General features: G+C 43.5%; 1 protein-coding gene across 1 annotated transcript in view; it reads right to left on the reverse strand.

The window, feature by feature from the left end:
* ptprga (protein tyrosine phosphatase receptor type Ga) overlaps window positions 1-19,439 on the reverse strand; it is a 399,554-nt gene that overhangs the window by 33,262 nt on the left and 346,853 nt on the right. The window contains exon 14 of the mRNA XM_039770749.1: window positions 15,167-15,258. Coding sequence (XP_039626683.1) covers window positions 15,167-15,258 — 92 coding nt within the window. The remainder of the gene's footprint in view (window positions 1-15,166; window positions 15,259-19,439) is intronic.

Below are 19,439 nucleotides of genomic sequence, written 5' to 3' on the forward strand. Positions count from 1 at the left end.
AAAAACACTGCAATGGGGGTGCAATGGGGTGGGGGGCAAGGTCCCTTAGAAGTTCAGTGAGGAATTGTGCTCTTTACGGCAGCGTTTCTCCACCTTTCTGGGGTCCAAGTGTCTCCCTTAGTGAATCAAACGCAATTGTCTGAGTGATGTGGGGATCGAGTGCAATCGTCAGGGCAGTGGGGGGAATTGAGGTGGGTCAGTTGGAGTATCGAGTCTAATCATGGGAACATTGAGGTCATTGGATCAATAGGGGGGGTCGAGCGTGACCGTCAGAATGGTGACCCACCACGACCCACTGCCATTATAAACACTGCTTGAAGGGATTATAAAGTGTTGGAAAAAAAAAAAACCAACATTAACGCTGTTTATATTTCAGCTCATCGAGTTTCAGAAATGAATAGCAAACCTATCTGGTCGAATGTTTTCACTTTGTCATTATGGGTTATTGATTGTAGATTGAGAGGCAAAAATGACAAATGTATCCACTTCAAAAGAAGTGTGCAACACAATAAAGTGTGCAGAAAGTGAACGGGGTCTCAGTACTTTCTGAATCCGCTGCACGTTTACAATGGAGCTTTGCAAAATCATCTGTGCTCGCCCTCTTCGTTTCTTGGCTGTGCGGATTTCAACATTTTGAGTTAATCATTTTTCCTCATTTCAGCAGCACGAGTGACAGGAGTCCCAAAGTTTCAAGTCACTTCATTAATATCTGCAACAAGTGCTGGAATAATAAGTTATCATCTGCCATTAAAAACGCTTGCCTAGCTTTTTATTGTTAAATAGGAGGATGAGTGAATAGATAGAATGGAGTGGGGAGTCGAGCTCCAGATCCTGCAGTGGTCTCAGTGTGGTGGTCATTTATTCCAGCCCCATTTATCCTACTGCTGCTAACAGATGAACCTCTTTGCCTCAATTTGAATTGACTTGCGTTTTAAGATTCAGAACCCATTAACAGATTCTTAAGAAGAAGCCAAACAAGAAGCAGCAGCAAAACAAACCAACAGATGACCAGATGAGACCGACCTCTTCTGGACCTGCGTGTCCATATACAGCCAGTCATTTTCTAACCTGGTCGCTGGGGGGCTGCTGGAGCCTGTCTCAGCTAGCATAGGCCACAAGGCAGGAATAAACCCTGGACAGGACGCCAGTACATCGCATGGCAAACACAAACACCAGAGCTAGTTTAGTAACCACAATGCACCTAACCTGCATGTCTTTGGATTGTGGGAGCAAACCCAATCAGACATGGGGAGAACATGCAAACTCCATGCAGGGGGGACCCGGGACGCAAACCCAGGTCTCCTTACTTTGAGACAGCAATACTACCACTGCGTCACCGTGCCATCCTTGTCCATTATACAATATCCTTAAATCAAACCATCCTTCCATTTTCTAAACCCGCTTATCCAGGGTAGGGTCACAAGGTCATACACAACGCACGGGAGCGGACACAATTCAAAAGTTTTCTTCTAAAGAAGATCCGGATGTTTTGGAGCAGACTGTCACTGGAGAGGAGACATGGGTCCATCACAGTGGGAGACAAGGCATGCAGTGGAAACACCCGTCTTCTCCAGTAAAGAAGAGCTGCAAGAAAATCAAGACGACCCTCTTTTGGGACATGAAGGGTCCTATTCTGGTGCGTTTTCAAGGACTCGGTCAATCTTGGGATTAATAAAGTATCTATCTATCAGTGACAAGTGCAACGTTCTGTGCTTAGAGAGAAAATGAAACATGCAGTTCACAGCAAAAGAAGAGGGATGCTGTCAAAACGGTCTTGCTATTAAATGACAACACATGTCCCCTTGCAGTAGCCACATTGGTGGAGACAACGTCTTCCACGTCCACTTTACAGCCCTGCACCAGCACCATGCGACCATCACGTCTTCGGTCCACTTAAAAAGGCCACAGGTTCACATCTGATGGCGAGGATTCGGATTCTGGCACAGCAGCCAAGAAGCTTCTTGTCCCAAGAAATGAAGAATTCAGTGGAACAATACAAGAAGTGCATGGATGGACCTGCCGGCAGATGTTGTGGAGAAAGAAGTGATAGACCCGTTCTGTTCATCTGCTCACCGTTCGCGGTACTAAAGGGTAAGCCACCTTTACTTTTTGACTTTTTGCCCTCAAAACAAAATCTGCTTTAATTTAGTATGGAAGAGAAACTACTGAGAAACACTGATCTGTTGTATCCCACAAAATATTTGAATTGCGCTCTCAGGAAAAAAGAACAAGAACAGTTTAGGAAAATGTCTGGTGTGGCAGAAGGAGAGCATTTTTATTAACTACAAGGTTTAACTTCTGCTTGAAAGGCTGCAAAGTCTGAAATGTGACCGGGGTCTGAATACTTTGTGAAGATGAATTCACTGTGGACGCCTGCATTCTCTGTGGGCCGTGTGTCAGTCGCCTCTGCAGTTGCATGTGTTTGCTATGCCGATTTTTCTGTGCAAATTAAACCCCCTTGTCTGGCCACAACTATTTTTTTTTTATCACAGAGTGAATATTCCACAAGTTGCCAAGCGTTCTGCTTTTCCTGCACGGTGTAAGAATCAAAACACTGAAATATTCAGTGTCACTTTGCACTTCCCTACCTCGTACATTTAGGTCAGACACTTTTTCTAAGTGGTAAAGAAAACACTCCAGATGTGTTCGATACACGTGTTAAAAAATGTAAAACTTACCATTAAGAATCAACAGTTGACGGGAGCTGCCGCCGATTTATTGGAACTGGGAAGCTGTTGCAGTTGTGATGAGGAATCAACAGCTTGAATGTGATGGGAGAGACTGCAGTGAGGGTCTGCTCATCATCGCATCAAATTGAGCTCATTTACTAAATGTAACCCGTAGCTTCTACATTGTGCTTTTACTCGCACTTAAACTCAAGCCTCTCCATGTTTAGGATGCTTTGCTCAATAGTTGACCCCAGGGAGACGGAAGATATTAGAATATAAGAAATCTTACAAACAATAGGAAGCCATTTAGTCCATTTGTCACCCGTTTGTTTAGCTCACAGCTCAGCTCTCTCCATACCTCATCCAGATCCTTCTTAAAAGTTCTCAAGGTTTCTGCTTCAACTCCGTGTCTCGGTAGTTTGTTTCAGATTCCCACAACTCTTTGTGTAAAGACGTGCTTCCTGGCAACAGTCCTAAATGCACTTCCCTTTAATTTCCACTGATGCCCTTAAACTAAAAGAATGTTGCTGGATCTTCTTTATCAATACTTTTGAGTATTTTGAAGACCTGGATGAGGTCCCCATGCCATCTCCTCTGCTCAGACTAAACAGGTTTAACTCTCTGAGTCTTATGTCCTCAAGCTCTGAGATGCACTTTCTTGTTCTCTGCACAGCTTCAGTTTTTGTGATATAACCTAACATTTTAATTGCCATTTTAGTTGATGTATCCATATCTCATCCAGATCCTCCTTAAAGGAGGTTTCTGCTTCAACTCTGTGTCTCGGCAGTTTGTTCCAGATTCCCACAACTCTTTGTGTAAAGACATGCTTCCTGGCAACAGTCCTAAATGCACTTCCCCTTAATTTCCACTGATGTCCTTGTGTACGTGATTCAATCTTAAGCCAAAAGAATGTTGCTGGATGGCCTTTATCGATGCCTTGGAATATTTTGAAGATCTGGATGAGGTCCCCACGCAGTCTCCTCTGCTCAGACTCAACAGGTTCAACTCTCTGAGTCTTATGTCCTCAAGCTCTGAGATGCCCTTCCTTGTTCTCCTCTGCACAGCTTCAAGTGCTGCTATGTCTTTCTTGTAGTGTGGTGAGCAGTACTGCACACAGGACTCCAGATGAGGTCTTACTAGTGCACTGCACATGGTCTGAGCATAACGTCCCACCATTTATATTAAACGGTTTAAGTGATATAACCTAACATTGTATTTGCCATATTAATCACTTCTACACATTGCTTAGACAATGACAATACTGCCAACATAAACCCCTAAATTCTTTTCAGAGGTTGCTTCCTGAAGCTCACTAACTCCCATCTTGTATTTATAACTGACCTTCCGTTTGCACACGTTTAGTATTTTGCACTTTCTGTGCTGCCAGTCCTCATGCATGTTTCCAAAACTCACTCATACCAGGCCATTGTGGTTAAAGGAGCACTCCACCCAGAAATTAGATTATTTATCACTGCAGGTGGTTTCTTGTGACAGCTGAGAAAAAATTTTAAACTCATGTTTTCATGCAGAGCGGATATGATGAACTTTCTGATAGAACAGGCATGTAGGATGACCATCACCGGACAACAGCAAACAACATCGCAATGTTCATGAAAAAGTCTCACATTACTCAAGTTCTATAATCCACATGTCAAGCCGTCCGGTGTGTATGCTCATGACGTCCCAAACACATACATTTGAAGTAAAACATTGCTAAATTAAGTGTGCTCTCGTGAATGAGAACGGAAAACTGTGAAACGTAATGGAGCATTTGAAGGGAATTGTGGATTAGCCTGATAGGAGAGGGAGTTTCCTACTGCAATGTAACCGTCATGGCTTCAGCTCCCTGCAAACAGACAGACCGATATTTTATTACGAACAACAAACTCCCAAAAACACTCAAGAACGTCTGGCATAGCTAATAATACGAGAGCTGCTGCCTTCTAGTAACAGGCTTGCAGTTGAGAGTACGATGGAAGTACAAAGCCATTTGATACATAAACTAACAGATACAACTTCATGGCACCTGTCATGCAGCATTTTTTTAAATCCGATTTTTTCAACAATTGTGACGAGAACAGGCCATTCAGACCAAACAAGCTTGTGCATCCTATTCACCCACCTAGATTGATAACATCAAGTCGAGATTTGAAGGTCCATAAAATCCTACTCTCCACTGCACTGCTTGGTCATTTACTTCTCGTGCCTCTTGTTCTTTGCACAAAGAAAAACTTTCTAACATTGCTGGAAATTTCTGGAAAGTCACAGTCCCCCTTTCCTAATTCTAAACACTTTAGACATACAGTATCTCCTCTTGGTCTCCACATGTACAGGTTCAGCCCCTTCAGTGTCTCCTCATAGTTCAGACCTCTCTCTTTTCTAATCCACCTCGTCACTCTCCTGTGGACTTTCTCCAGTGCTGCTATGTCTTTTTTGTAATACGGAGACTAAAACTGCATACAGTACTCCAGGAGAGGCCTCACCAGTGTGTTATGTAACTGAAGCATAGTCTCCCTCGACTTGTACTGCACACATCAGGGTGCTATGTAACCTAACATCTTATCAGCTTTCTTGATTGCTTTCGTCCACGGTGTTGAAGTAGACAATGAGGAGTCCACAGCGACTCCCAGGTCCTTTTCATAAGGGGTACTTTCAAAATTCAGACCTCCTATTGTTTGTTCAAGTCTAGCATTTTAACTTCTTACATGTAATAATTTACATTTATTTACATTAAATAATGCTGTCCAAGTCCTTCTGTAACAATTTAGCTGACTCTCCATCTTCTGCCCTTCCACCAAGTTTGGTGTCATCTACAGACCTCAGCAGCTTGTCGATCATTTTGTTGTCTCCCTTGCTAGACACCACATTTGACATCACCTCATTCTGATGCCATAACCCTTTGCTCCCCGGGCTTGAGCCAATTTTGCACCCATTTGTTTCACATGACAGCCTATTTAAAATGGTGAACGTTATCAGATCTTCTCCCAACTTCCAATAACTACACCTGCTGTTTTAAGAGAAGCCAAATTAAACATTTTATGAAGCCATTTGACTGCACAGACATGTTGGCGCTGGAGTGCTAATTTTAGGGGTGTCAAGACGTCTGAGTTTAGACTGGAGGAGACTGACTGATCCGTGGCATCCTCACACGTCTTTAACGCAAGACAGCTTTCAGTTAGTTGTTCTTTTTTAAGCCACTGTTTAGGCTGTCAGAGCTGCTTCTGTTTTTATGATTACAGTAATCAACCAGAAAGCTGCAGCTTACTTACAATGGGAATTGCACAATTTAAAAAATAATGTAGAGAAAATAAATATAACTCGTAAAAATAATTCAAATAAAATGAATAATACAAACAAAAATGGAATATTCTGGAGCTGTGACATGCTTCTTCTTCACGATGAGGGCAGGTTCAGCTTTGCCTGGAGTTGAAGGGGTGGCCATTTGTGTTAACTTTTGCGGACAAGCAATGAGATCTCAGCCCAAAGTACAACGCGAAGTCAATATGTAGCTTACATATTCTTCCCATATCAACTTGGATTTTTTGCCCATGTACTATACTTCATTGCCCACTTCATTCCAAAAATCCAGGTTAGGCTGATGGCGACTCTAATTTGGCCTTATGCGCCGGATCGAGTGACTGTGTATATCATCAGTTGACTGGCCTTTTATCTGGGGCTGTAATAAATGTGTGGGCAGCATGGTGGCACAGTGGTAGCACTGCTACCTTGCAGTACGGAGACCAGGATTCGTATCCTGGGTCCTCCCTGCATGGAGTTTGTATGTCCTCTGGGTGCTCCAGTGTCCTCCCACAGACCAAAGAAATGAAAGTCAGGAGGACTGAGGATACTAAATTGTGTGGTTGGTGTGTGTGTGCGTGTGACTGGCACCCTGTCCAGAGTATGCTCCTGCCTGATGCCCTATGCTAGCTCAGATAGGCTCCAGCATGCCCCGTGACTCTGTTCAGAACAAAGCAGTTTAGAAAATGACCAATAAATATAAACCTTTGGCACAACTGGGCAGATATGAACACAATGTGATGTGCCTTTCCCACACCTACAATTGGATGGCATCACCTCTCATATCACTAGCCAGGCCAGACGTCCCTGTGCTTGTTTGGGGGTGCTGTTTGTTAGAATATTCACATTTATCATATTTATTTATTACATACTGCCTTTCATCTTTATCTCTCTGTTAATACAGTGCATATCTAGCTATCCATCCATCCTCTCACATGGCTCTACATTATATAGTGCCTTTCATAACTACTTGTATGTATGCATTCTGTTATTTTTGGGTTTTTTTTGCTGGCACTGTATTACTGTTGATATTCTAAGTAAACTCGTAAAGAGGAGGTTCATTGTACGTGAAGTTGAAGAACAGAGCTCTACTACAGTCATTTACAGACTTTGTGGCTGATTCGGGGGTCTCGCAGTGAGTCAGTCGTGTGGACTGCACATTTTATTATGGCTAGTTAACTGTGAACGAGCTACGACTGCCGCTCTGCTGAATGTTCTGTGTACAAGAGAGACACGGCCCAGCCCGCAGTTAATACTCTGAGCTTATTTAATTGTACTCTCACTGACCTCCATGCTGTTAAATATTCATGGATTCCTTCTTTCCTCCCAGACTCCCGTGGAATGCTTTACCATACTCGTATCAGACAACTAATGAGCTTGAATGGTTAAACAAACAGAGAGCAGCAAGACCCAGTTTTCAGAGAGGCCTTCTGTCCTGAAGCAGAAAGTTGCATTTTTAGGACTGAAATTGCGGTAAATGTCTTCAAACCGGATGCTTCAAAGTCCGGAGTGTTCATTGAACATTCTGCATCCATTCATCCATCAGTCTGGGGATTTGTGATTATGAATAAGTGATTCTGCACACAGACATGTGCGTTTTCATGCTCTCGTCAGGCAGCCTGCACGTGCACACAAACACTTGGACACTCGTTTGGTGAGGGCATTGACTTCGCTCACGTGGTAATTTGACTTCCACAGTCGTGATCCCCCATAAGTGGGTGCCTTTCATTCACGCTGTGCCAGGTTTATTTCTGCTACTTCTGTTTGCGAAGTCCAAAACGAATCTTCTCTCGTTCAGCACCCTACATTTCTATGGCCCCCCCAACCACCAATGAACTGTGTCTGTACAATCATAAATTTGACTTTTGTCACCTTAAATGTAAATAAACTATGGCAGTGTGGAGGAGTAACAGTTAACAGTACCTCCTAACACCAGCAGCATGTCCTCCATCAGACTGCTTGATAAAGCGAGAGCTGGAACGCGTCTTGCTTTTGGGCCACCTTTTGACTTTTAATGTTATTGCATACTTACTCCTCCCATTGCCCAACATCTTGGTTGTTATTGAACTTAACACACACATGAGCAGATGAATGGCTCTGTTCAGGAAAATGAAAACTTCATGTTGACCTTCACTTGGAAGTACCTGGTTTCTCTTCAGGTACTTCACTTTCACTCTCATGCCACAAAACTATGCACAACAGGTGGATCAGTGACTCTAAACTGGTCCAAGGTTGGTTCCTGCTTTGCACCAGACGTTGCCAGGCTATACAAACACACTGGATATACGTACAGCGCCTTCAGAGAGCATTCAGAACCTTTCCACTTTTTCACATCTTATGTTAAAGTCTTGTGCTAAAATCATTAAAATATTATTTTTCCATCATCAGACAACAATCAGTACCCCAAGAATAACAAACTGAAAACAGGATCTTCAACCCTTTCCTCGGTACTTCGTTGAAGCACCTTTGGCACTCATTCCAGCTGAGGAGTCTTTATGGAGATGACAGATTTGGTTTGTTGCTGCAATTCTTCTCTGGAGATCTTCTCAAGCTTTGTCAGGTTGGATGGAATCTGGCTGTGGACAGTTATAGTCAGGTGTCTCTGGAAATGTTCATTTGGGTTCAAGTCTGGGCTCTGGCTGGGCCACTCAAGGCCATTAACTGTTAACATTCCTGTGTTGTCTTTGCTTTGTCCTACTTGAAGGTGAACCTTTGGCCCAGTCTGAAGTCCAGTGCACTCGGAGCAGGTTTTCATTAAGGATCTCTCTGTATTTTGCTCTGCTCAGCTCTCCCTAAACTCTAATTAGTCTCCTAACCCCTGATGCTGCCACCACCATGCCTTCCTGTTAGAATACTGTTGTGCAGGTAATGAGTGGTGACTGGTGTCCTCCAGATGTGGCACTTTGAATTGAGATCAAATAGTTCAGTCTTGGTTTTATCAGACCAAAGATTTTGTTTCTCTTACTGTGAAGGTCCTTTAACTGCCTAGTGGGCTTTCACATGTCGTCTGGCCACTATGCCATGAAGCCAGATGTGACACTAATCTTGGTTTTGTCACTCCAGAGAATCCTTTAGGTGTCTTTTTTTTTTCAAATTCAAAGTGGGCTTCCTTGTGCCTGAGGAGAGGATCCTGTCTGGCCACTTTGTCATAAAGCCCAGATTAGTGGAGTGCTGTAGTGGTGGTTGTCCTTCTGGAACTTTCTTCCATCTCCACATCGGTTCTCTAGAGCTCAACCAATGTGACTGTTGGGTTCTGTGTCACCTCTGTTATCAAGGCCCTTCCCTTCTTATTGCTCAGTTTGGCCGAGAATTCAGCTCGAGGAGGAATCCTGGTTGCTCCAAACATCTTCCATTTAAGAATTATGGAGGCCACTGTGAGCTCTTGGGAACCTTCACTGCTGCAGAAAATGTTTTTGTATGCTTCCCCAGATCTGTGCCTCGGCACAATTCTGTCTGTGAGATCTGCAGGCAATTCCATTGACCTCATGGTTTGGTTTTCTCTCAACTGTGTGCCTTTACTACTCAGGAAGGCATGGAGGTGGACTCCAACCAAGGTGCAGAAACATCTCAATGATGATCAACAGAATGGGATGCACTTGAGCCAGATTTCAATTGTGTCAATGGGATATTTCAGTTTTTCATTTTAAATCAATATGCAAAATTTCCTAAACTCATCTTTTCAATTTGTCATTGTTTTGTAATGAGTGTTGTTTGATAAGGGGGAAAAAATGAACTGAAATGACATATAAACCTACAGACCCGCTAAATCCAAAGAAGACTTGTGGAGGGCTGCAGCCTATCCCAGCAGCATTAGGTACAAGACACCAGTCCATTGAACACCAACACTTACCCACACTGGGCAAATTAAACTAACCTTGATGTCTTTACAGACACTGGAGAAAAAAACACTCAAAATGGGAGAACATGCAGACTCCAACAGGCAATGACCAAGTCCAGGATTTGAACTCAAGGCGATGGATCCATAAGGCAGCAACGCTAAAGCCTGTGCCACTGTTGTTGCCAGAATATTCAACCCTAAATTAGAAAAAGTGGGTAGTGAAGATGGACGGTTGGATGAATAGAAGTGAAGGCTAACACAATCAGGGTTGGCAGTGAAGGATGGTGATGTTGATTGAGGCGACAAGCATACGGAGAAGATGGAGAACCAGTGACGCACAAGGGAGAGTGTTGAGTTTTTTCATGTTTACCATGGTAAGGCTATTCACATTTATATTTGTTTGCTTAGCATGTGCTTTTATCCAAAGAGACTTACAAAAGAGGTCAACAGAATCGAGTATGCATCAGTCTGGGGGACTGTTCGAAAACAAGTGTGACAAAATCGATCATCACAAATGAAGAGCCCACAACAGATGTCAGCTACTTTCACTTCCTTGGTTAAAAAAAAAAACACCTCACAGCTATCATCAGCTACACAAAAATATATCCGAACACAAGGGTCTTCACAAGCTTCTTAAACACCTTGAGGGAGTCAGCAGTTCAAATGGACGTGGGCAGCTCAATCCAGCAGCTAGGACCTACATGTGAGGTAAGTCAGGACTGAGATTTGATACCATGCCGAGGTGGCATCACCAGACCTGAGTGGATGAGGACCACCATAGGACCTTACAAGTGTCTCCATATACAGAGGTCCTCACCCTTTGACTGTACTGTAGGGAAGCACCAAGAATTTGAACTTAATATGTGACGCTATATGGAACTAATGTAGTGATCTGAAAAGAGGAGTGACCTGTGCCCACTTGAACAGCAGACCTGCTGCTGCATGTTGAATCACAGACAGTGGCTTGGTGACACATGCCAGTACTTCTTCTGGCAGACAGTGGCAGCAGTTCAGACTATACAACACCAAAGCCTGGTCCAGGAGTTACTTTGTCAGATACAATCTGATCTTTTGGATCTGCAAGACTGAGAGGCAGTTGTCAAATGGTCAGGGAAGGACATCTGGTCATTGATCACCGCACAAAAGTTATGTACACACTTGGCGTGTATTAGCGATAATGGGCCAAGCTAGGAGAGATGGTTATGGGATGCTGAATAGACGGATGAGCCTGGATAACAAAGCAGCCCTGTCTTTGCCAGGTTTAGCTTAGCTGGAGATGGTGCTCCTTCATCCAGGCTGCAATATCAATTAGACATGAAGAAATTTAAGCAGATACTGTGTGGTCTCTCTGGAGGGAGCAACACTGAAAAACAGGGGCCTGGATGATAAAGCTAGTGAGGAGGTGTACAGAGAGAAGAGGAGAGGACCAACATCGATCTTTGAGCTAATCCCTGTGCTTGCCTGATGCCCACTTGACATCCCTCCTCTCTGGGGCACATGGTAGGATCTGCCGCAGAGGTAGGATAACAACCATCTGAGGACAGTCCCAGTGATGCCAAGGACGATCTGATGGCTGACCGTACTATAGGCACAAGAGAGACCCAGAAGCTTGAGGACAGATGGCATGGTAGTAGCTGTAACCAGATGTAACATGTCGACAACGGTAAGTACAGCCGTCCCGGTGGAATATAAAGTCACAACATAATGAGAATGACCACAAAGCTCCCAGACCACCCAGGGAGTGCATAACATGCCTCACATTCCAACATTCTCTGTGCCCCCTTCCGTTGCGTTGGGCGCCAGTCCCCACTGTACAATTATGTCCGGTTTAATGCGGCCAAGGAAGGGAATGCATTGAATCAATAAAATAATGAAGTGCAATCGTGCAAACGAAATGATGGCAATTTAAAACTTATGAGTAAATCTGCTTTAGCCTTCAATACCAGTATGACCATTTGGACCAATCCAACTAAATATTTTAGAGTGAAACTAGCTGTGCTACCCGTCTAATCAACATAAAACCAGTGTGGACATTTACAATGTGCCATTCAACACATATGTCCCTGTTATATGCCATTAGGTATGGGATGTGTAAAAGTAGTGTTAATGTTTGTGATGCACCATCTGTTGGAGTGGCAAAGACATAGCAAACAGACAGACATTCAGACACTTATTTTTTAGTTGAGGTGTATTGGCTGTGCTACACATCTAAGACGGGTTTAAATCTAAATAATCAACACAGGCCTCAGCACTAATGTCTGCAGTGCACCATTCAACACATATGTCCCTGTTATATGCCATTTAGTACTGGATGTGTAAAAGTAATATTAATGTTTATGATGTGCCATCTGCTGGAATGACATATATGATGCATTTTATTAGTAAAAATGTTTTTGATGAGCCATTTTTTGGAATGACAGAGAAGACACATTCTTTTATTAGGCAGTATGCACATATATATGCTTCTGTGTAATAAGTACCTGCCATGTTTACTGCTATGTGAAAATGTAAATCATATCATAAAAGATCAGCTCTACTGAGGGCACAAGTGACTCCACTTGGTATGGAGGCTTAAGGCCAATTCCCTACTCAAGATTTTATCACAGCCGCCAGAAGGGCTGCAAACTACACAGTTCAATGTGTCGGCCATTAATAATAAAATAAAAGGCTCCATAATACCTAAGGGGGGACATCACAGCATGCCCAGTCTGCCAGTCGAAACAGAAGGTTAGTACATTATTCTCCCTGAACAATAACAAGGAGACTGGCACACGTGGCTGAATACACAAATCCGTACACCACCAAGCACAGTTCCACCCTATTAAAACCAGTTAGGAGTCTGAAGTGTGTCCGTATAAGATAATGTAAGAAAGACCTTTGTTTGTCCTAATTTCAAAAAAAAAAAAAAAAAAGGCTTTACAAAAGTTGCTAATGTGATGCCAATACGGTGTTGAAAAGCTGCATAAGTATTCAAATCAAATTTCATTTGCCACATACAATTACACAAAGTATGATATGCAGTGAAAGCCTTTGAATTTTTATACTTCGTGGTGCTCTGTTAATAAACTCGTGTATGCGTGTACACATAAGCTGAAGCTCTCCACCAGGAGTATTGGGCACTAGACAGGAACGCAAAGGACACAGTCACACATAAATCTGAGCTCACCCACATCCAGGCAAGGTGGAGTTATCAACTGACTTAAAATGCAGAACCTCTAAATGTACAAAAACAGCAATGTTAAAAAAAAAAAAAAATAATGGAGATACGGGAAGAACATTCAGACAATAAGATATTGAACCCAGCTCACTAACACAGTGCTGCCCACTGCACCAACATGCCACTCACGGACGGACGGATAGATAGATAGATAGATAGATAGACAAGAAAAGGAACTATATAATAGATACAAAGACAGACAGACAGACAGACAGATAAATAGGTCTGTCTATCCAAACACAAGAATGTCTGGCCTGACTAGTGATACGAGAGCAGTTGCCATCCAATAACAGGCTAGTAAATGTGGAAAAGGTGCACCAAATTGTGGTCAGATCTGTCAAGATGTTCCCAAGGTTTACATTTATTACAGCCCCAGTTAAAGACAGACAGAGTGGTGGCTCTGAGGATAGGGATTTGCACTGGCAATCAGAAGGTTGGGTCCTTAACCTGCAATTTCTCTGTCCTGGGTATGACATAAATCTGCATTCAGCCCTGCAAACAGGTCCTCCAACATGCAGGGAAAAACCTGGGGAGTTGGTGACAGGATTGGCACTCCAGCCACCATAACAAACCTCACACTGGTTCTATTCCATCTGAACTGGTGTTGTGCTGAGGTGTCACCCATTGCATGGCTGCACTTGGGTCCTAATCTGGATCCTGAGTTGGTTTGTCATGTGGTGGGTGCGTCAATGTGCTGTATCAGCGCCTGCTCCTAACCTCTCTCTCTCAGATAAAAGACCATTCTTCTGATGATATACCCAGTCCCGTGAGGATAATCAGTTGATAAGGCTGAGTTAAGAGGCACCACCAACCTAGCCTGTATTTTTGGGATGAGGTTGGCACCGAAGTATAACAACAAAAAAATCCATGTTGATATGGGGAGGATGTGCAAGCTCCATATTGACGGGCAAAACCAGCACCCCTGGAGCCCTGTTTTCTATTTTATTTTATGATGTTGTTCTTGGTGCTGCTACTAACTCAAAGAACCAGGAAACGGTGCTCCAGTTTTAATTGTGATTGCAGTTTTCTTGCCCACCCCCCCGGTGTTGTGGCTTTCAAAATCCTTCATACAGTTAATGTTGAATGTCGTATTCATTGTTGTGATGGACAGTGCGGACAGACTGGCATCCCGGCCGTGATGAACCCTGCTCCTTTACCTGGCTGGGATAATGGATAGACAGAGACAGCCACCCAAGATTGCAGGCTCCCCTGACAGTGTGCACTGGGAGTAGCAGTCCCACGGGTGCTGCCCTGCTGGGTTCCATGGATTCTAACAGGAGGAGCTGCAGGGAAGGGTTGTCCCTACTTTTCGGGGCTCCAGCCTGACCAGGGAGTGCTTTGCCTTGTATTTTTCTGACTCTTGGGTCTGGCATAAAAGGGAGCCACTTCATCTCACTCAGGGAGTTGGAGTCAGGAGGAAGAGGACAACACTTGCCTGGAGGAGTGAAGGAAGGAGTGAGGAAAGGAAAAGAAAAAGAAAAGAAGGAAAAATAGGTATTGTGTGGTGATTGGAAAACAAGACTTGTGAAAAGGTACATTGTTTAATAAAAAGTAAGTTCTCTTGAACCCGGGCCTGTCCGTGTGTGGTTGTGTCTGGGGTTTGAGGCTCAGTGATGCCCCCCTTAAGGGCCACATTGTCTAATGCTGATATTACACTAGTCTGTGGGGGACATGTATGTAACATTGGTTGGTGTGACAAATGCCACGTACCCTCGACCCCCTCAATGGTGTCACCTTACATCTCATCTTATACAGTATTATCTTACATAAGATAATATAAACTGCATCCATGAGGCAAGCAGAGGCCCTGTTTCTGATTTATGGAAAGTTGGTTTACAAAACCTGCCAATGTAATGCCAGGCTATCCTGCCAACCATGTTATGTTTGCAGCGTCTTTCTTGAAGATGTTAAGTCACCTTGCTTGCTTGCATTACGTATGAATCTCTGAAAAGTTGTAAATGACACAAATGTAGCTTTGTATTAGAAAAAGGGACCACAGACATTTTCTTTTTCAAAGCAAGCCTACACGTTTCACTCTCTCCTGCCATGCAAACACTTGTCCTTCTCCCTTCATGAATTTTATGGACATCAGAATTTGCAAGAGCGCTCGTTTTTACATTCAATTTTCTTGGAGACTGCACTCACCTGGAATTGGGATAATCGGAATGCTTTCATTAGGGACCACCCGCGGGGAACTGCTATCCTCCACATAAAAATGGGCAGTTTGGAAACATTTTCTGTAAAGAAAGAAAAGAAAAAGTGTGGCGCATTAAGAGGTTGGCTTCTGGAAAGAACATTAGAAAGCAAAAACAAGGAAGGATTGGCACAAGTAACAGCACCTCACACTAAGATCCCCTGGTAGAGATTCAATGCTGATTATGTTAGGATCCCCTGATATTCTATAGGCATACGTTAACAACAAAAACAAACGTCAAAGCAAAAAGGAGCAGACCGCCGAGCCCCTCAATAGCGCTGACCCTCGACTGACTAGAGGTATAAAAGGATTAAAGGATCAGACGTCTACCTGGCTGCTCCTCATCTGCATGTCCACTCAGTGTTTGTTAAAGTCCATCTTGACTCCCTGGTCTCAAGTTGGTCCCTTCTTTGTGATTCCATTTTTCAAAGCTGCCACCACACACATACACGTGTCTCCAAACAGTCAGTACGACAATTTACAAATCCAAGACCCCCTGATGAGATGCAAAGTCGCGGACGTTGCCGCTGGACAACAAACTTTGTGCCCAAACATCAAAATCCAGAGAGGACCAATGCTTGAAGATGACGCAGCTCCAACTCCGGTCACCGTCCTCATAGAAGCAGCTGGCCAAGACTTTTACATGCATTTTAAGTACCAAAATGATACGGTGCTACTAACAGCCATGGCTTTTATTTGATCCAAAACAAACCAAATGACAAGAGACACCCCACCACAGCACTGAAAAAAAGTTGTCTTTTGTCTGCTGCAGGCCTATAAGGAACAACCATGGAAAAGAAAACTGTGGAGAAGAACAAAAATCAAGACGCGCAGATCTGTACACCTCCCCCCATCCCCGCGAATGGGATATGGTCACTCGTGGGCCACCGGCGTCAGTGTGCCAGGCTGAGGTGACCGTATTTACCTGTACTTGAGGCAAAGAAGAGAGCAGAGGCTGGTCATCCTAGACAGAGCCCTGAGCAGCAGTGCGCCGAGAGCCACACGCAGCCTTCGCATGGTGCTGCTGTCGGAGGCTGGACTCCCCAGCGTCAGCGCTCAGAGCCCACTTAATGACTTGCGAGGGGACGGAGCTGAATAGCAAATGAGGCCCCGTGAGCCGCAGTCACCTTAGGAGGAGGGGCTTCCCTGACCCTTCTCAGCTGAATTGGCATCACACAATGGCCGCCCCCCGTGCTCGCTCACGTCGCATCTTACGCTCTCCGGAGTCGGCTGGCCTGCCAGCACCTGCTCTTTTATCCTCCAGGCTAACAAAACACGAGCTGCAATCGTGAGCTCGGCTCCCTCTGGACAACAGTGCCGAAGAGCTGCACTTCCTTTAGGGGGCTCGGCTGGAAAGTACAGACGTTCAGAGAGATTCTCAAAGATGCAAAAAAAAAATTATATATATCTCACTCTTCTGAAACACTTTTGAGTCACACGGGATGGAGCTTTAGTAAACCTAACGGGGTCCGACAGTGTAAATCTGAACTAAACAGACTTTCAATACCCAAAAAAATGACATTCTTCTAAAATATGACTCTGCTGTGGCCTAAATTCAACTAGTATGCATTTTTTACCGATTCTTCTTAACATTTCTCCACATAATAAAACCTAAAATGGGAAAAGAAATGGATAAACTGCAAGGTCACCTCATCCTGTCCAGATTACATTGCATGTGTGAACTCAAAAGTGCAAGGAATGTGTTAAAAGTGCTGTGAAAGTCGGCCCACCCATGAACAACTTGTGGGGCATCAGAGAAGTTACCTGTGCTGCATAAAACACGTCCTCTGAAGGGAACCCTGAAACAGATTTATAATAATGGATACCAAAATATGCACCATTTTCTGACTGGCGAGTCCAAGCACAGACACATCAGTTATAAAACAGACATAAAAGAAACAAAACACACACACACACCAGCTATAAATACAGGTATAACACTCTCACGTGTGTGCACAGGGGAATCAGCTCAAGGGCTCTGGTGATGATGATGATGACCCGCCGGCCCAAGAACTAGTGCTGGGGTCTAATGCCTGCTCTTCTCCTCTCTCTGCAAAACGGCAGACTGATGGCTATTCCATCGCCGATGACATTTCTGTTGTCCATTCACCTGGATTCATCTCTTCCTGCCACATGACTACATAACCTGGGAACCGGCCATCTTGTTTACAGGTCAAAAACAAACTTGCATCTGAGAAGACATCTCCACAATTGTTGTGTGTTCATTTTATTTTCCTTTTTTATAGGGCAGCATGGTCCAAGGTTCACATCCTGAGTCCTCCCTGCATGGAGTTTGCATGTTCTCCCCGGGCTGCTCCAGTTTCCTCCCATAGTCCAAAGGCTAGGTGGACTGGCGATCCTGAATTGACCTCAACGCGTGATTGGGGTGTGTGACATTGTGGTGTGTGTGTGTGTGTGTTCACTCTGATATGGACTGGCGCCCTGTCCAGGGTTTGTTCTTGCCTTGCACCCTATGCTAAAAGGAAAAGGCTGCACCAGACCCCTGCGACCCTGGTGTGAATTAAGCAGATAGAAAATAATATCACATGACAAAAACAGTGTCACTGTAATGGTGCAATTAAAAACCATCACTAAACAAATGTCCACAAAAACAATGCAGTAAGTGTCCCATAAATAATTGAAATGCATAAAACTAAAAGAGGAATAGAAAATGACTGACCGACATTCAAGTACAGGGGGTCCTCAGGTTACGACACAGTTCCATTCCTACAACAGCGATGTAACCCGAATTAGGGTGTAAGTTGAAACACACACACTAGCCTAAGTCACTTACCTATCCTAACACATTTACAAAATCATAATCTAGAACATAAAAACACAACTAAGCCACAGAAAAAGGAAAAGGACATAAATATACTGTACTGTAGTAGCAGAAAAAATGAGTGTAAAAAATCCTTACCTTTATTCCTTCTCACGTCTCAATTTTTTAAAGTTTTTATGGGAGTGAGCGTTGTAAACTCGAAAAGTATGTCGAGACGTTGTAACCCGAGGACCCCCAGTATACAGGATCACCAAGGTGGTTCCCCAATGCCCTTATCTTTTAGAATAATAAATATCTATATACTAACTGTCCCCCGTGGCTCCGCCCATGTAGTAGTGAAACAGGACAAACTTTAAAAAGCAATAAAAAAAAAAAAAAAGTAATTTGAATTTAGAAAAGCACAAATATCACAAATATCTCTGCCAATCAGCAGCTACCCTCTAAACACACGCAGCTCTGATCTCTCTCAAAAAACTTTAAACGTTACTCCATAATCTGTATGTGATAATATCTGCTAAACAAACAGGTATCGCTAGCTAAGCGGAGGCAAGGTGCGCTCCAACATGTGGCGACAGGTAGAGCGACTTGAATGGAGGCTGGTGCGTGAGTGAAGAGGACCCCGTCCGGCTCCCCACTCCTGAGGTCCCACCTTCCCCTCCCCTCGGCCCGCAGTGTCTCTCTTGAATTAGTGTGAATATATCGCTTCTGCAAGCAAACTATGATACTTAGCGCAATGAGAGAAGTCGCAAAATCAACTGGAATGTTGAAGCAAATTATAGAAAAAAACCCGATCTAAATGCGTTAAGTAGTTCTCTCGTGAAAAACGGACAGACATACATACAGACAGATAAATGTTGGACTTTATATATATATATATATATATATATATATATATATATATATATATTCATAGTATTCGTAGTCTGAAACATGATCTGATTGTATGGGTGGTAACCTACCAGGTAAATCATGCGGTTGGTCTGTAAGTCGGCAAACATCCACCACGCACTCTCAGTCGCGAGAAGCAGGTCATAGAATGTTATATAATTTTACTGTCAAATAATGCAATGAGTATGCGACATGTGTTTAGCCCTTATTTGGGCTTTTATATATCTATCTATATCTGTATCTATTGTATATATATATATATATATATATATATATATATATATATATATATATATATATATATATAAACACACAAACATTAATTAATATTGTCAGTCATCACACACTTTTTATGTACTGCGTGCAGATAAAACCATTCAGGAGTGTGTGTGTGTGTGTGTGTGTGTGTGAGAACATACAGCATATCCAAGTTCCTTAATAAGAGGACAAGTGTCTGTGTGCCCGTCTGTTTCTACTGTATGTCTCTATTGTATGCCATTTAGTGTGGGGTTCATAAAAGTAGCGCAAATGTTTGTGATGCACCATCTGTTGGA

Source organism: Polypterus senegalus, chromosome 12 (assembly GCF_016835505.1).
Source record: "Polypterus senegalus isolate Bchr_013 chromosome 12, ASM1683550v1, whole genome shotgun sequence".
In the NCBI taxonomy this organism is placed as follows: domain Eukaryota; kingdom Metazoa; phylum Chordata; class Cladistia; order Polypteriformes; family Polypteridae; genus Polypterus; species Polypterus senegalus.